This window comes from Grampus griseus (genome assembly GCF_964374135.1).
Source record: "Grampus griseus genome assembly, chromosome: 7".
In the NCBI taxonomy this organism is placed as follows: Eukaryota; Metazoa; Chordata; class Mammalia; order Artiodactyla; family Delphinidae; genus Grampus; species Grampus griseus.
The window spans coordinates 63884001-63903046 of record NC_139001.1 but is presented as its reverse complement, the minus strand read 5'-3'; the positions used below and the strand labels follow the sequence as shown (position 1 = coordinate 63903046).

General features: G+C 36.4%; 1 protein-coding gene across 1 annotated transcript; it reads right to left on the bottom strand.

Moving 5' to 3' along the window:
* Nucleotides 1-14545: 14545 nt before the first annotated feature.
* LOC309825040 (nucleolar protein 58-like) lies at nucleotides 14546-16339 on the bottom strand. The gene has a single exon (XM_082658381.1). The coding sequence runs from the start codon at nucleotides 16196-16198 to the stop codon at nucleotides 14774-14776; it is 1425 nt and encodes a 474-aa protein (XP_082514507.1). The 5' UTR covers nucleotides 16199-16339; the 3' UTR covers nucleotides 14546-14773.
* Between the last annotated feature and the right edge of the window lie 2707 nt (nucleotides 16340-19046).

The following is a 19046-nucleotide window of genomic DNA, read 5'->3' as shown; positions in this document are numbered from 1 at the left end:
AAAACAGGTAATTTGAGATTATGCAGTCAGAGGAATAAAACGAAAAAAGAATGAAAAAGACTGAAGAAGGCCCATAGAACTTATGGGACACAATCAAGCAAAACAATGTTCACATTATAGAAGTCCCAGATAGTGGAGAGAGAGGAAGGGTTAGAAAGCTTCTTTAAAGAGGTAATGGCAAAAAACTTCCCAAATATGGGGAATGATGCCGACATCCAGGTGTATGAAGCTCAAAAGTGTCTAATCAAGTTCAACCTAAAGAAGACTTCACTGAGGCACTTTATTATAAAACTGTCAAAAATAAAGACAGAATCTTGAAAGCAGAGAAAGAAAAGAAGCCCAGGGCTTCCCTGGTGGCGCAGTGGTTGAGAGTCCGCCTGCCGATGCAGGGGACACGGGTTTGTGCCCCGGTCCAGGAGGATCCCACATGCCGTGGAGCGGCTGGGCCCATGAGCCATGGCCGCTGAGCCTGCGCGTCTGGAGCCTGTGCTCTGCAACGGGAGAGGCCACAACAGTGAGAGGCCCGTGTACCGCAAAAAAAAAAAAAAAAAGAAAAGAAAAAGAAAAGAAGCTCATCACATACAGGAGAACACCCCATGAGGCTATCAGCTGATTTCTCAACACATACCTTGCAGGCCAGCAGCAGAATACACATTCTTCTCAAGTGAACATGAAACACTCTCCAGGATAAATAATATGTTAGGCTACAAAACAAGTTAACAAATTTAAGAAAATTGATTGAAATCATATTATGTATCTTTTCCCACCACAATGGTATGAAACTAGAAATCAATAACAGGAGAAAACATGGAAAATTCACAAATATATGGAGACTGAACAACACGCTTCTAAACAAACAATGAGTCAAAGAAGATGTCGAAAGTGACAAATAAAAAAATATCTTGAGACAAACAAAAATGGAAACACAACATACCAAAACTTATGAGATGCAACAAAAGCAGTTCCCAGAGGAAAGTTTATAGTGAGTGATAAATGCTTTCATTAAGAAAAAATGAAGTAGATCTCAAGTGTTCTTACCACACATACACACAAAAGTAACTATGGGGGATGATGGATATTGTAATTAGTTTCATTGTGGTAATCATTTTACAACATATGCATGTATCAAACATCACATTGTATAGCTTAAATATATACGATTTTTATTTGTCCAAAATAAATAAATAAAAATAAATCAAAAAGAAGTGAGCTGCTTTTCTGCAAGACTCTAGGTTCTGTAGGCCAAATTTTTCAGTTTTCTAAGAGATTCTGATACTTGAATTTTGATGTGACATTTACCAATTATTAACTCTGTACAGGCCTCATAAAGTATATCTGCCAGGCAAATGCAACCTGTGGTCAATGTTTTCTTTAGGGGGTCATCCGTGGCAACACAGACACTTGGAGTTTATTGCTGGGGACCCCAAGGAAGGACCCAAACAGGAGGAGAGACAGTGACACTCTGTGCCTACTTGACATTTTTTCCTAGGATTGACCCTGGTTATGAGAAAAAAAAAAGAAGGAAGTCTTTGGTTTTATCAGCTAGGTCAGTTTTATCTCAGTCTAGCAGTAGATTTGATATAAAAACCTAATCAATACACTACTTGCTTTAAGAACTCACTGAGGAATTGGATATAGAAATTTAACGAGAGGAAGGAGTATAATACACTTAAAACAAAATTATAGGTTTTTACTCTGAATATCACCTCAGCCCCAAATTATACTGTGAGAAGTTGAAATTGATTGTTTGAGAGACTGCATTTTGTTTTGCCCAGTTTTGTTTTTAGATAGTTCTTCTCCTTCAGTGGTTATGTAATTGCCCAAACCTTTGTGGAAATAGCCACATCTTTAAAAACAACAGTAACAACAAAGCAAAAGAGAAGCAAAAATCAAACTAAAAAAACAAAAACCATACACTGCAAGTGCTTTCAGGACACCCCTCTCCAAGTTGGACACATAACCAAGGCTCTAAGAAACTTCATTTCAACCTCAGAAGCTTACAAATGAAGAATCTAATCAGAGAGAAGTCCTGCCTGAGATGTGAAACACAAATCCTGGGAGTTCGTTATGGAGATTGTTTCAGAGAAATGGTTTTAATTTCTTAAGAGGCTTTATAATGACAGCTTGTGTCTCCACATCAACTGGGACAACAAAAACTCCAAGGGATTCTAGTAAAAATCCACACATTAAAAACACTAATGAGCCAGTTAAATTAGCCATTGAAGGAGCTGAAAAGCAAAATTGACAGGTTTTTAGTCAAAGGAGTGTTCATGTCGCCTAAGTAAACAAAGACTAGTGAGTGAATAAAAGGAAGAAAAAGAACATGCTGTTCCTCTGGGAGCTAGTCTGTGAGGAATTCTTAACAGCTACAGAAACGTGTAGGTAAAAGAAAGCTACATGCCCTGGGCCTGAAGGCCAACGGGGACCCTAGGAGAGGATTAAGGCAGCCCTCCCCCTTCCAGGCAGGCAGAGGGAAGCCTGAGACAGAGAGAGAGAGAGAACAGTGATTGAGTTTCCTTTACATGCCAAAGTCTTAAGGAATCAACTAATGGAAAACTAGATACTTTCTAGAACTCTACTCAGAATGCTGGGGGAGTAAGGCAGGTAATAAGGAGACCTATCATTAACTGTTGCCAGGATTTTAGTGTCAAATTATTAGACAATAAGCTTTTTTTTCCTTCATTTTTAGGGGAAAAAATCACATATTTTGAGATTATAAAATATATGTAAATATTAAAACTTCAGAAAATATAGAAAAGCACAAAGAAGAAAATTAAAACCATCTATACTACTACTCTTACTTAGATATAATAACTTAGTATTTTATACACATTTGTCCAATTTTTATAGAGCTATATTGTATAGATACATAGGTATGATTAAAGATATGGGAATAGATACTTATGTTGGGATCAAACTACACAATCTATTTGGTAACTGGCTTTATCAGAAAGTATTTTATAAAGCATATAAAATATCTTTATGTTTTAAACATCATTGTCATTAAGTATTTTTATTCAATCTGCTTTTAGCACATATGTTATTACACATTGTGAGTATAGAATAATTTATTTAATCAACCTCCTCTTTTAATGATTATTCTTAGACATGAATCTGTGTAAATAACTGATTTTTTTAAATTTTTTAATTTAATTTTATTTTTTTATACAGCAGGTTCTTATTAGTCATCAATTTTATACACATCAGTGTATACATGTCAATCCCAATCGCCCAATTCATCACACCACCATCCACCCCCCAACAGCTTTGCCCCCTGGTGTCCATATCTTTGTTCTCTACATCTGTGTCTCAACTTCTGCCCTGCAAACCGGTTCATCTGTACCATTTTTCTAGGTTCCATACACATGCATTAATATACGATATTTGGTTTTCTCTTTCTCACTTACTTCACTCTGTATGACAGTCTCTAGATCCATCCATGTCCCAACAAATGACCCAATTTCGTTCCTTTTTATGGCTGAGTAATAATCCATTGTATATATGTGCCACATCTTCTTTATCCATTCGTCTATCGATGGGCATTTAGGTTGTTTCCATGACCTGGCTATTGTAAATAGTGCTGCAGTGAACATTGGGGTGCATGTGGCTTTTGGAATTATGTTTTTCTCTGGGTATATGCCCAGTAGTGGGATTGCTGGATCATATGGTAATTCTATTTTTAGTTTTTTAAGGAACCTCCATAGTGTTCTCCATAGTGGCTGCATCAATTTACATTCCCACCAACAGTGCAAGAGGGTTCCCTTTTCTCCACACCCTCTCCAGCATTTGTTGTTTGTAGATTTTCTGATGATGCCCATTCTAACTGGTGTGAGATAATACCTCATTGTAGTTTTGATTTGCAGTTCTCTAATGATTAGTGATGTTGAGCAGCTTTTCGTGTGCTTCTTGCCCATCTGTATGTCTTCTTTGGAGAAATGTCTATTTAGGTCTTCTGCCCATTTTTGGATTGGGTTGTTTGTTACTTTAATATTGAGCTGCATGAGCTGTTTATATATTTTGGAGATTAATCCTTTGTCCGTTGATTCGTTTGCAAATATTTTCCCCCATTCTGACGGTTGTCTTTTCGTTTTTTTTATGGTTTCCTTTGCTGTGCAAAAGCTTTGAAGTTTCGTTAGGTCCCATTTGTTTATTTTTGTTTTTATTTCCATTACTCTAGGAAGTGGATTTTTTAATTGGATGAATCATTGAATTGGAATTGCTAAACCAAGTTGAAAATGAAAGAAGAGTTTAGGGCACCACAGGAGAGCAAACAAAAGGAAAGCAGGGGTCACAATCTCAATATCAGAAAAGGTATCATTCAGGACCAAAAGCAATAAACAGGGCACAAAGCAGACAGGTATTTATAATATTAAAGGCACATAATAGGGTTGTAATAAGTATGAATATCTATGAAGCAAGTAACTTGGCAGCAATATTCATAAATGATAAACTTCAGGAATTAAAGAAGATAAAGGCAGAAGTATATTAATAAGAGAAAACTTTAATATATTTCTCTCAGGCCATGACTGAGCAAATGATAAAACAATAAAAATGGACATCACTGCTGTATTCAAGAAACAGAACATTTCTACTTTTCAAGAATCTATGGAATGGTTATAAAAACTTATTAAGTCATAAAAAACCCTCTTTATGTTCTAAAGTTTTTAGAAATAGTATAATCACTGGCCATAGTGTATTAAAACTTGAAACAAACACCAAAACCAGAAAACTACATGGAAATTCAAACACTTTCTCTTAACCAACTGTTGGGAAAAAGAAAAACTCCAAAACAAGTTTTAGGGTATCTGGGGGAAAAAAATAAAAAGACTACATGTCAGAATCTGTGTGATTGCGTAGAGCAGCACTCAAAAGAAAATGCAAAAACTTCAATAACTATTAATAGAAATATCCACTAAATATCCAACATAAGAATTTAGAAAAGGAGCAACAAAATAAAATAAATCAAAGGAAAGCAGAACAAAATCAATAAAGATAAACACAGAAAATAATAAATTAAGAAACAAATAATAAAACTAATAAATAAATACAGAATCCAGTTTTTGGAAATATAAAATAGGTAAGCTCATAACAAATTAATCAAAAAAATAGGAGGAAGTACAAATACACAAAGTAAGGAATAATAAGGGGGAAGAATTATATTTACAGAAATAATTAAAGTAATCATAAAACATAGTATTACTTAATTACAGTCAAATAAATTAAAAAATCCAGATAAACTAAATAATTTTCTAAGTAAATATAATTTTTGTCTCAAAACATATTTAAGTAAAGATAAAATATGTAAACATATCAATTAAATAAAAGAAATAGAGAATGTTTTCAAAGAGCTATCCCTACCTTACTCCCCCAAAAACACAAAGGTCAAATGGTTTTGTGGTGGATTTCTTATAAATTTTGAAATAACAAATAATTATATAGCATAGGAAAAGAAGAAAAGTTTCAGTGGTTTCTTTTATGATGCAATAATTAATATCGACATTCAACAAAAATTTCCAAAATGAAAATCTTTATAGGTCAATCTCTCTTATGATTATCAATGCAAAATACTTCTAAATAAAATATTAGCAGACCTAAACACCACAGTATAAGAAAATGACATACTAGCCAAGTAAGATTTTTCCAGTAATGTAAGAAATTTTAGTTTTGGGAAAGCTATTTATGTAATTCACTACAGCAATAAATCTAAGAGTGGATAAATCATATAAAATCACCTCTAGAGTTTCTGGAAATGCATTTGGTAAGTTTCAAAGCCCATTTGTGATGCTGAAGAATCTTAATCAACTAGAAATAGATGAATATTTCCTTAACTAGTTAAAATACATCTATCATTAGGCTAATAGAGAAATGCTAAAATCATCCCCATTAAATTTAGAGATAAAACAAATGTCTTCACTATCAACACTAAAATTTAAGAGTTTTTGCATGTATTAGACAATGAAATTAGAGATGAAAAATAAATTAGGTGTATGAAAACTGGACAGTAAGAGAAAAAACTAAATATAAATGATATAATTTATACCTGGAATATACAAGAGAATAATCTGAAAATTGCCTACAAACAATAGAGGATTCAGTAAAAGTTCTGACCATAAAATTAACAGACAGAAATTAACAGCCTTTATATAATAAAGAAGAACTAGGTATATTTTGTTCCAAGAACAAAATATAATGGAAGTAAAGATCCCATTTATAATTTCAACTGAAAATTGAAAATTAAATGCAAAAACTAAAGCTAAAAATAAAATAATTAGAAGTGAAGTTAACAATTAATGTATAAAATCTCTATTAATAAAACTTAAGAATTCTCTTAAGAAAAGCAAATAAATTTTTTTGACCTAATAAAAAAGTATAACTTGTTTTTGGATAGAAGATTCAACATCATAACTAAAGATATCGATTCTCCCTAAATTAATAAATAAATTTAATATGACTTTTTTAATGGAAGCATAGTTGATTTACAATATTGTGTTAGTTTCAGGTATACAGCAAAATGATTTGGTTATATGTATATATGTATATATCTGTATTCTTCATTTTTCAATTCAATTCCATCATAGTTTATTACAAAATATTGAATATAGTTCCCTACAGTAAATCCTTATTGTTTATCAGTTTTAAACATCTGTTAATTCCCTACTCCCAGTTAATCCCTCCCCCACATTCCCCTTTGGTAACCATAAATTTGTTTTCTTTACCTGTGAGCCTGTTTCTGTTTTGTAAATAAGTTCATTTGTACTATTTATTAGATTCCACATGTAAGTGAAATCATATAATATTTGTTTTTGATTCCTTCACTTAGTGTGATAATCTCTAGGTCCACCTGTGTTGCTGCAAATGGCATTATTTCATTCTTTTTTATGGCTGTGTAGTATTCCATTGTGTATATGTGTGCATGTGTGTGTGTATGCCACATCTTCTTTATCCATTCATCTGTTGATGGACATTTAGGTTGCTTCCATGTCTTGGCTATTGTAAATAGTACTGCTATGAACATTGGAGTGCATGTATCTTTTCAAATTAGAACTTTTGTCTTTTCTGGATATATGCCCAGGAGTGGGACTGCTGGATCATATGGTAACTCTATTTTTAGTTTTCTGAGGAATTTCCATACTGTTTTCCAAAGTGGCTGCACCAACTTACATTCCCACCAGCAGTGTAGGAGGGCTCCCTTTTCTCCATACCCTCTCCAGCACTTATTATTTATAGATGTTTTGATGATAGCCATTCAGACTGGTGTCTGATTGAGGTTTTGATTTGCATTTCTCTAATAATTAGCAATGTTGAGCATCCTTTCATGTGCCTGTTGACCATCTATATGTCTTCTTTGGAGAAATGTCTATTTAGGTCTTCTGCTCATTTTTTGATTGGGTTGTTTGGTTTTTCTGTTATTAAGTTGTATGAGCTATTTGTATATTTTGGAAATTAATCCCTTGTCAGCTGCGTCATTTGCAAATATTTTCTCCCAGTCTGTGGGTTGTCTTTTTGCTTTGTTTATGGTTCCTTTAGCTGTGCAAAAGCTTATAAGTTTGATTAGTTCCCATTTATTTTTGTTTTTATTTCTATTGCCTTGGGAGACTGACATAAGATAACATTGCTACAATATATGTCAGAGAATGTTTTGCCTATATTCTCCCCTAGGAGTTTTATGGTGTCATATCATAGTTAAGTCTTTAAGCCATTTTGAGTTTATTTTTGTGTATGGTGTGAGGGTGTGTTCTAAAATCATTGATTTACATGTGGCTGTCCAGCTTCCCCAACACGACTTGCTCAAGAGATTGTCATTTCTCCATTGCATATTCTTGCCTCCTTTGTCAAAGATTAATTGACTGTAGGTATGTGGGTTTATTTCTGGGCTCTCTATTCTGTTCCATTGATCTATATGTCTGGGGTTTTTTTTGTTTTTGTTTTTGTTTTTACATCTTTATTGGAGTATAATTGCTTTACAATGGTGTGTTAGTTTCTGCTTTATAACAAAGTGAATCAGTTATACATATACATATGTTCCCATATCTCTTCCCTCTTGCGTCTCCCTCCCTCCCACCCCTCTAGGTGGTCAAAAAGCACCGAGCTGATCTCCCTGTGCTATGCAGCTGCTTCCCACTAGCTATCTATTTTACGTTTGGTAGTATATATATATATGTCCATGCCACTCTCTCACTTTGTTACAGCTTACCGTTCCCTCCCCCCATATCCTCAAGTCCATTCTCTAGTAGGTCTGTGTCTTTATTCCCGTCTTACCCCAGGTTCCTTCGTGACATTCTTTTTCTTAGATTCCATATATATGTGTTAGCATATGGTATTTGTCTTTCTCTTTCTGACTTACTTCACTCTGTATGACAGACTCCAGGTCCATCTACCTCACTACAAATAACTCAATTTCGTTTCTTTTTATGGCTGAGTAATATTCCATTGTATATATGTGCCACATCTTCTTTATCCATTCATCCGATGATGCACTTAGGTTGCTTCCATGTCCTGGCTATTGTAAATAGAGCTGCAATGAACATTTTGGTACATGACTCTTTTTGAATTATGGTTTTCTCAGGGTATATGCCCCGTAGTGGGCTTGCTGGTTCATATGGTAGTTCTATTTGCAGTTTTTTAAGGAACCTCCATACTTGTCTCCATAGTGGCTGTACCAATTCACATTCCCACAGCAGTGCAAGAGTGTTCCATTTTCTCCACGCCCTCTCCAGCATTTATTGTTTCTAGATTTTTTGATGATGGCCATTCTGAATCGTGTGAGATGATATCTCATTGTAGTTTTTTTTTGTTTGTTTGTTTTGTTTTTTTTGCGGTACGTGGGCTTCTCACTCTTGTGGCCTCTCCCGCTGCAGAGCACAGGCTCCGGACGCGCAGCCTCCGGACGCGCAGGCTCAGCAGCCATGGCTCACGGGCCCAGCCGCTCTGCAGCATGTGGGACCTTCCCGGACCGGGGCACGAACCCGTGTCCCCTGCATCGGCAGGCGGACTCTCAACCACTGTGCCACCAGGGAAGCCCTCATTGTAGTTTTGATTTTCATTTCTCTAATGATTAATGATGTTGAGCATTCTTTCATGTGTTTGTTGGCAATCTGTATATCTACTTTGGAGAAATGTCTATTTAGGTCTTCTGCCCATTTTTGGATTGTGTTGTTTTTTTTTTGTTATTGAGCTGCATGTAAATTTTGGAGATTAATCCTTTGTCAGTTGCTTCATTTGCAAATATTTTCTCCCATTCGGAGGATGGTCTTTTGGTCTTGTTTATGGTTTCCTTTGCTGTGCAAAAGCTTTGAAGTTTCATTAGGTCCCATTTGTTTATTTTTGTTTTTATTTCCATTTCTCTAGGAGGTGGGTCAAAAAGGATCTTGCTGTGATTTATGTCATACATTGTTCTGCCTATGTTTTCCTCTAAGAGTTTGATAGTTTCTGGCCTTACATTTAGGTCTTTAATTCATTTTGAGCTTATTTTTGTGTATGGTGTTAGGGAGTGTTCTAATCTCATACTTTTACATGTACCTGTCCAGTTTTCCCAGCACCACTTATTGAAGAGGCTGTCCTTTCTCCACTGTACATTCCTGCCTCCTTTATCAAAAATAAGGTGACCATATGTGCATGGGTTTATCTCTGGGCTTTCTGTCCTGTTCCATTTATCTATCTTTCTGTTTTTGTGCCAGTACCATACTGTCTTGATTACTGTAGCTTTGTAGTATAGTCTGAAGTCAGGGAGCCTGATTCCTCCAGCTCCATTTTTCGTTCTCAAGATTGCTTTGGCTATTCGGGGTCTTTTGTGTTTCCATAAAAATTGTGAAATTTTTGGTTGTAGTTCTGTGAAAAACGCCAGTGGTAGTTTGATAGGGATTGCATTGAATCTGTAGATTGCTTTGGGTAGTAGAGTCAGTTTCACAATGTTGATTCTTCCAATCCAAGAACATGGTATATCTCTCCATCTATTTGTATCATCTTTAATTTCTTTCATCAGTGTCTTATAATTTTCTGCATACAGGTCTTTTGTCTCATTAGGTAGGTTTATTTCTAGATATTTTATTCTTTTTGTTGCGGTGGTAAATGGGAGTGTTTTCTTAATTTCACTTTCAGATTTTTCATCATTAGTGTATAGGAATGCAAGAGATTTCTGTGCATTAATTTTGTTTCCTGCTACTTTACCAAATTCATTGATTAGCTCTAGTAGTTTTCTGGTAGCACCTTTAGGATTCCCTATGTATAGTATCATGTCATCTGCAAACAGTGACAGCTTTACTTCTTCTTTTCCGATTTGGATTCCTTTTATTTCTTTTTCTTCTCTGATTGCTGTGGCTAAAACTTCAAAAACTATGTTGAATAAGACTGGAGTGGGCAACCTTGTCTTGTTCTTAATCTTAGTGGAAATGTTTTCAGGTTTTCACCATTGAGGACAATGTTGGCTGTGGGTTTGTCATATATGGCCTTTATTATGTTGAGGAAAGTTCCCTCTGTGCCTACTTTCTGCAGGGTTTTTATCATAAATGGGTGTTGAATTTTGTGAGAAGCTTTCTCTGCATCTGTTGAGATGATCATATGGTTTTTCTCCTTCAATTTGTTAATATGGTGTATCACGTTGATTGATTTGCGTATATTGAAGAATCCTTGCATTCCTGGAATAAACCCCACTTGTTCATGGTGTATGATCCTTTTAATGTGCTGTTGGATTCTGTTTGCTAGTATTTTGTTGAGGATATTTGCATCTATGTTCATCAGTGATATTAGCCTGTAGTTTTCTTTCTTTGTGACATCCTTGTCCGGTTTGGGTATCAGGGTGATGGTGGTATCGTAGAATGAGTTTGGGGGCTTCCCTCGTGGTGCAGTGGTTAGGAATCTGTCTGCCAATGCAGGGCACATGGGTTCAAGTCCTGGTCTGGGAAGATCCCACATGCCGTGGAGCAACTAAGCCTGTGAGCCACAACTACTGAGCCTGCGCATCTGGAGCCTGTGCTCCACAACGGGAGAGGCCGCAGCAGTGAGAGGCCTGCGCACCGCATTGAAGAGTGGCCCCCGCTCGCTGCAACTGAATAAAGCCATCGCACAGAAATGAAGACCCAACATAGCCAAAAGTAAATTAATTAATTAATTCATTAATTTAAAAAAAAAAGAATGAGTTTGGGAGTGTTCCTCCCTCTGCTATATTTTGGAAGAGTTTGAGAAGGACAGGTGTTAGCTCTTCTCTAAATGTTTGGTAGAATTCACCTGTCAAGCCATCTGGTCCTGGGCTTTTGTTTGTTGGAAGATTTTTAATCACAGTTTCAATTTCAGTGCTTGTGATTGGTTTGTTCATATTTTCTATTTCTTCAGTCTTGACAGGTTGTGCATTTCTAAGAATTTGTCCATTTCTTCTAGGTTGTGCGTTTTATTGGCATAGAGTTGCTTGTAGTAATCTCTCATGATCTTTTGTATTTCTGCAGTGTCAGTTGTTACTTCTTCTTTTTCATTCCTAATTCTATTGATCTGAGTCTTCTCCCTTTTTTTCTTGATGGGTCTGGCTAATGGTTTATCAATTTTGTTTATCTTCTCAAAGAACCAGCTTTTAGTTTTATTGATCTTTGCTATCGTTTCCTTCATTTCTTTTTCATTTATTTCTGATCTGATTTTTATGGTTTCTTTCCTTCTGCTAACTTTGGGGTTTTTTTGTTCTTCTTTCTCTAATTGCTTTAGGTGCAAGGTTAGGTTGTCTATTCGAGTTTTTTCCTGTTTCTTAAGGTAGGATTGTATTGCTATAAACTTCCCTCTTATTACTGCTTTTGCTGCATCCCATAGGTTTTGCGTCATAGTGTCTCCATTGTCATTTGTTTCTAGGGGTTTTTTTCTTTTTTTTTTTTTTTGTGGTACCTGGGCCTCTCACTGTTGTGGCCTCTCCCGTTGCAGAACACAGGCTTCGGACGCACAGGCTCAGCGGCCATGGCTCACAGGCCCAGCCACTCCGCGACATGTGGGATCTTCCCGGACCAGGGCACGTATCCGTGTCCCCTGCATCAGCAGGCGGACTCTCAACCACTGCACCACCAGGGATGCCCTCTAGGTATTTTTTGATTAAATGCTCCCACCAAAAGACACAGACTGGCTGAATGGATACAAAAACAAGACCCATATATATGCTGTCTACAAGAGACCCACTTCAGGCCTAGGGACGCATACAGACTGAAAGGGAGGGGATGGAAAAAGATATTCCATGCAAATTGAAATCAAAAGAAAGCTAGAGTAGCAATTCTCATATCAGACAAAATAGACTTTAAAATAAAGACTATTACAAGAGACAAAGAAGGACACTACATTATGATCAAGGGATCGATCCAAGAAGAAGATATAACAGTTGTAAATATTTATGCACCCAACATAGGAGCACCTCAATACATAAGGCAAATACTAACAGCCATAAAAGGGGAAATTGACAGTAACACATTCATAGTAGGGGACTTTAACACCCCACTTTCACCAATGGACAGATCATCCAAAATGAAAATAAATAAGGAAACACAGGCTTTAAATGATGCATTAAACAAGATGGACTTTATTGATATTTATAGGACATTCCATCCAAAACAACAGAATACACATTCTTCTCAAGTGCTCATGGAACATTCTCCAGGATAGATCATATCTTGGGTCACAAATCAAGCCTTGGTAAATTTAAGAAAATTGAAATTGTATCAAGTATCTTTTCTGACCACAATGCTATGAGACTAGATATCAATTACAGGTAAAAATCTGTAAAACATACAAACACATGGAGGCTAAACAATACACTACTTAATAACAAAGTAATCACTGAAGAAATCAAAGAGGAAATCAAAAAATACCTATATGTCTGTTTTTGTACCAATACCATGCTGTTTTGATTACTGTAGCTTTGTCGTATTGTCTGAAGTCTGGAAGGGTCGTGACTCCAGCTTTGTTCTTTTTCCTGAGGATTGCTTTGGCAATTCTGTTTTGTTGTTCCATATAAACTTTAGTATTATTTGTTCTAGTTGTGTGAAAAATGTCATGTAATTTGATAGGGATCACATTAAATCTGTAGATTGCTTCGGGTAGTATGGCCATTTTAGCTATATTAATTCTTCTAATCCAAGAGCATGGGATATCTTTCCATTTCCTTGAATAACATTCAATTTCCTTTATCAGTGTTTTATAGTTCTCAGCATATGTCTTTAACCTCCTTGGTTAGGTTTATTCCCAGGTATTTTATTTTTGAATGTGATTTTTTAAGGGATTTTTTTTTAACTTTCTCTTTCTGATATCTCATTATTAGTGTAAAGAAATGCAACAGATTTCTGTATATTTATCTCATATCCTGCTACCTTGCTGAATTCATTTATCAGTTCTAATAGTTTATTTTGTGTGTGGAATCTTTAGGGTTTTCTACATTGAGTACTGATCATCTGCATATAATGACAAGTTTACCTCTTCCCTTTTGATTTGGCTACCTTTTAATTCTTTCTCTTGTCTGATTACCATGGCTAGGACTTCCAATACTCTGTTAAATAGAAGTGGTGAGAGTGGGCATCCTTGTCTTATTCCAGAGTTTAGTGGGAAAGCTTTCAGCTTTTCACCATTGAGTATTATTTCAGCTGTGGGTTTGTCATAAATGGCTTTTATTATGTTGAGATATGTTCCTTCTATACTCACTTCGGTAAGAGTTTTTTTCATGAATGGATGTTGAATTTTATCAAATGCTTTTTCTGCATCTATTGAGATGATCATGTGGTTTTTGTCTGCTTTTGTTGTTGTGGTATATCACATTGATTGATTTGAGTACACTGTACCATCCTTGTGATCCTGGAATAAACCTAACTTGATCATGGTGTATGATCCTTTTTATGTATTGTTAGATTCAGTTTGCTAATATTTTGCTGAGGATTTTTGCATCTATATTCATCAGTGATATTGGCCTGTAATTTTCTTTTTTGGTAGTATCTGTGTCTGGGTTTGGTGTAAGGGTGATGGTGGCTTCATAGAATGACTTTGAGCTTGTTCCTTCCTCTTCAATCTTTTGCAAGAGTTTGAGGAGAGTTATAAGTTGTTCTTTGTATGTTTGGTAGAATTCCCCAGTGAAGCCATCCAGTCCTGGACTTTTGTTTACAAGGAGGTTTTTTTGTTTGTTTGTTTTTTAATTACAGATTCCATTTTTTAAATAATTTAAAAAAATTAATTAATTTATTTTTTGGCTGCAGTGGGTCTTCGTTGCTGCACACGGGCTTTCTCTAGTTGCAGCAAGCAGGGGCTGTTCTTCGTTGTGGTGTGCAGGCTTCTCATTGTGGTGGATTCTCTTGTTGTGGAGCATAGGCTCTAGGCATGTGGGCTTCAGTAGTTGTGGCGCATGGGCTTAGTTGCTCCATGGCATGTGGGATATTCCCAGACCAGGGCTTGAACCTGTGTCCCCTGCATTGGCAGGTGGATTAACCACTGCACCACCAGGGAAGCCCACAGATTCTATTTTACTTCTAGGGTTCAGTCTGTTCACATTGTTCCTTCTTTTTTTTTTTTTTTTTTTAAAATACAAAGAAAATATTTTTATTTGTATAACAAATATTCTAAGAAATAATGATATAATAAAATTAACACAGTTGATGTGATGTTGAGACACAAATAGGTATGAAATGCTATTGATGATTAATCATTTTGTTTCATCCAACCTCCCATTGATTATTTTAGAGAGCATCTCTGGTGTATTTCTGACTGAATCTTAAACATGATGTATCCAGGTGATTCAATTAAGAAATCTTTGAAAGAATGGTTCCTTCCATTAGTCCTCATTAACTCTTTTTTTTTTCTTTTTCTTCTTTTTCTCTGGACTAGCAATTGCTGTGCTGGTGCATGGTTCTTCTTCAGAAAGCGGTTCTTCTTTAATGTGTTTCTTTTTGTCCTTTTTCTTCTTTTTCTTCACAGATGTCTCCTGTTCTTCCACCACTTCTACTACATCTTCTTCTACTTCTACTACTTCCTCCTCTTCTTCAACTTTAATTTTAACCTTGGCTTTTTTGGCCTTCTTTTCAACCACTTCATCCTCTTTGTCTACCTGTTCAATCTTGCGCTTTTTAGAATAGGCTGGCAGTGTTGAGTCACCAGAAGGATCGTAAGTCTTCACTTCACTTTTATGTTCATACTTTTCTGCTTTTGCTAATGCCTTTCCTGTTCCACTTATTTTCCGTATCCCTCTATCTTCCAAGGTTCTCAACCTGGCCTCTAATTTGGCTCTGTTCTCAACTCCCATCGCAGAACTGGAATCTTCACCAAAAGCATCATACCGGATGGCCAAAGCAGTTTTGGCTGCCAGCATCCGAGAAATCTTTCCTTTGTGTTTCGGACTTGTCTGGCCTACAAGTGAAGCATGATAAATGAGACCATACTTAGGGGTATCTCGTCTAGACTTGAGGGCTCTGAAGAGTGCCTTTTCTGCTCCAAGAATCTGAACTGTAGAAGCTGCATGTTTGGCCAAATTCAAAAGAGAACCTGCATGAGCAATAAGCCGTGCTCCAACTAATTCACCAACCATGACTGTAACGTTGGGTGCAATGGCCATCATTCTATTTTGCAGATATTCATAGAGCTGGGTTCTATATTCGGAGATTTCAATCACCTGAGTGCAGAGATGCAGAATGTTGCAAATATCTTCTTCTGAAACCTCTGTTCCCATAGATATCTCTGCAGCTGCTTTCACTTCTGCTTCAACCTCTTCTGGCAATAATTCAGAAAGTGTGGCCGAGGCATAATTCTTCCTATCGCCAACTTTCTGTAAACACTTGCAGTATGTCAAATTATCCGAAATAATTTTTCCTAATTCAGGGAAATGCCAGCCATACCATTCTCTACACCGCATAATGTAGTTGTTTAGTTCTTTATCTAAGTCATCTAACAGGGAAATTGCCTGAACAATCATTGTATCCACTTTATCAGCACTAAATTTCAATCTGTATCGGGACAAGCTGTGTGCCAACCCAAGACACATGGCTGCCATTTCACGTGGTTCTACCCCAGGGATTAATCCATCCATCTGTGAACGGATTCCCCTCATAAGTTCGTTAACAAGAGGACTATGGATACAACTGAGATTCAGCTTTTCCTTTATGACGCCTCCTAGTTTAGCATCAGCTACAGCCAGGGGTTCATGGGCTTCTTTAACTATTTTCTTCAGAACTTTCTTCAGCTGCTTATTGATTTTGCCCTCCATCAGAGCTGTGAATGCTCTTCTAGTTGTCTGGGTTTTGGCTGAACTTAAAGTATGCCTGGCAGGAAGTCTGTCACAATTTCTAAGGTCAGGCAGCAGTTTGTGCTTAATCAGCCAGGTACTTGCTCTTTCCTCCTTGGGAATTCAAATTCCCAATCATTTGAATTTCAAGTGCATTTCATCTGCTATCTGCCAATGCCTCTGCTGTATCCTGAAATTTCTCAAAATGTTTCAGCTTTACTATTTTATTTGCTTTCTCTGGAGTATCAAATTCTTTCCACTAACTATCAACCTCTTGAAGTTTCTTTTCATTCAAAACCTGATGCTTCCTATCATCTCAACAGCACCCTATTACACGAATGTCCCACTGCTCAGTTATTTCCTTGCTGATGAACTTGAAGTTAATTTCAAACTTTCCCTTAAAGATGGCGTAGCCGACGGACGTTTCAAACAGCACCAACATGGTGAGGACGGGTCAGGGAACTGCGCGCCCGCCGCCGAGCTCTTATATCAGTGAAAAAAGACCAAATCTGCGGCCCCCAAAGGCCCGCAACGCCGCGGCTGGCCAAGCACCAGAGCGCCCACCTTCCCGCAAAGAACCAGATCACGTTGCCTAAACGTTCCACACTCCACTACAACCAGAACGCGTGAACGCGCTTCTCCTTCTCCATGGCTTCCCACATTGTTCCTTCTTGATTCAGTTTTGGCAGGTTGTATGTTTCTAGAAACTTATCCATTTCTTCTAGGTTGTCCATTTTGCTGGCATATAAACTGTTCATAATATTTTCTTATGGTATGTTATATTTCTGCAGAAACAGTTGTTATTTCTCCTCTTTTATTTCTTGTTTTGTTTATTTCAGTTCAGTTTCTTTTGTTCTTAATGAGCCTGGCCAGAGGTTTGTCAAATTTTTTAATCCTTTCAAAAAACCAGCTCTTAGTTGTATTGATTTTTTCTGTTTTTTAAATCTCTACTTTATGTCCTCTACAATCTTTATTATTTCCTTCTGCTGATGTTAAGCTTTATTTGTTCTTCTTTTTCTAATTCTTTTAGGTGGTTGGTTAGATTGTTTATTTGAGATTTTTCTTATTTTTTGAGAAAGGCCTGTATTGCTATGAACTTCCCTTTTAGAACTGCTTTTGCTGCATGCCATAGATTTTGTATGGCTGTGTTTTCATTCTCATTTGTCTCGAAGTATTTTTTTAACTTCCTCTTTGATTTCATCATTGACTCATTGGTTTTTTTAGTAGCATGTTGTTTAGTCTCCATGTAATCATTTTTTCTCGTTTCTCTTTCTATGGTTGATTTCTAGTGTCATGCTATTTTGGTCAGAAAAGACACTGGAAATAATTTCTATCATCTTAAATTTGTTGAGGCATGTTTTGTGACCTGTGTGGTCTATCCTAAAGAATGTTCCATGTGTGCTTGAAAAGAATGTGTATTCTGGGTTTTTTTGGATGTAGTGTTCTATAGATATTAATTAAGTCTAACTGTTCTATTATGTCATTCAGGATCTCTGTTGCCTTATTGATTTTCTGTCTGGAAGATCTGTCCATTGATGTCAGTGGGGTGTTAAAATCTCCTACTATTATTGTATTCCAATCGATTTATCCCTTTATATCTGTTAGTATTTGTTTTATGTATTTAGGTGCCACTATATTGGGTGCATATATGTTAACAAGTGCGATATCCTCTTCTTGTATTGATCCTTTTATCATGATATAATGTCCTTCTTTGTCTTTCTTTATGGCCTTTGTTTTAAAGTCTATTTTGTCTGATATGAGTAGTTCTACCCCTACTTTCTTGTCATTTCCATTTGTGTGAAATAACTTTGTCCATCCCCTCACTTTCAATCTGTGTGTCCTTGCCCTAAAGTGGGTCTCCTGTAGGCAGCATATTGTAGATTCTTGTTTCATTATCCAATCTGCCACTCTGAGTCTTTTGATGGGAGCATTTAATCCATTGACATTTAAGTAATTTTTTAAAATATTTATTTATTTTTGGCTGCGTTGGGTCTTCGTTGCTGCGTGTGGGCTTTCTCTAGTTGCAGTGAGTGGGGGCTACTCTTTGTTGTGTGTGGGCTTCTCTTGTTGCAGAGCATGGGCTCTAGGTGAGCAGGCCTCAGTAGTTGTGGCACATGGGCTCAGTAGTTATGACTCGCAGGCTTAGTTGCTCTGCAGCATATGGGATCTTCCTGGACCAGGGATTGAACCTGTGTCCCCTGCATTGGCAGGCGGATTCTTAACCACTGCACCACCAGGGAAGTCCCAACATTTAAGTAATTATTGATAAGTATGTATTTATTGCCACTTTAGACCTTGTTTTCCAGTTGATTTTATATTTCTTCTTTGTTCCTTTCTTCTTTTCATTTTTCCTTTTGTGGTTTGATGGTTTTCTTTTGTATTATGTCTGAGTTCCTTTCTTTTTGCTTTTTGTGAATCTATTGTATGTTTTTGATTTGTGGTTACCCTGATTTTCAAGTATGTTAACACATAACTATATCTATTTGCTTTAGACTGGTAGTCATATAAGCTCAAACACATTCTGAAAGATCTATATATTCTTACTTCCCTCCCCGACATTTTGTGATTTTGAGGTCCTCTTTTATATCTTCATGTTTATCCTTTTACTGCTCATTGTAATTATAATTACTTTCACAGAATTTTTTGATTGTTTTTTAATCTATGTACCGGCTTTTTAAAGTAATCTTCAATCCTTTTACATATTTACCTTACCAGTTTTGATTTTCCCTTTCCTATAGATTCTTGCTTCTTTTGTCTCTAGAGAAGACCTTTCAATATTTCTTTTAAGATAGGTTTAGTACTGCTATATTCTTTTCGTTTTTAACTTGTC

Bases quoted from the DNA above. Each gene is read 5' to 3' on its own strand.
- LOC309825040 (XM_082658381.1), bottom strand. From the start codon at position 16,198: ATGGAGGGCAAAATCAATAAGCAGCTGAAGAAAGTTCTGAAGAAAATA.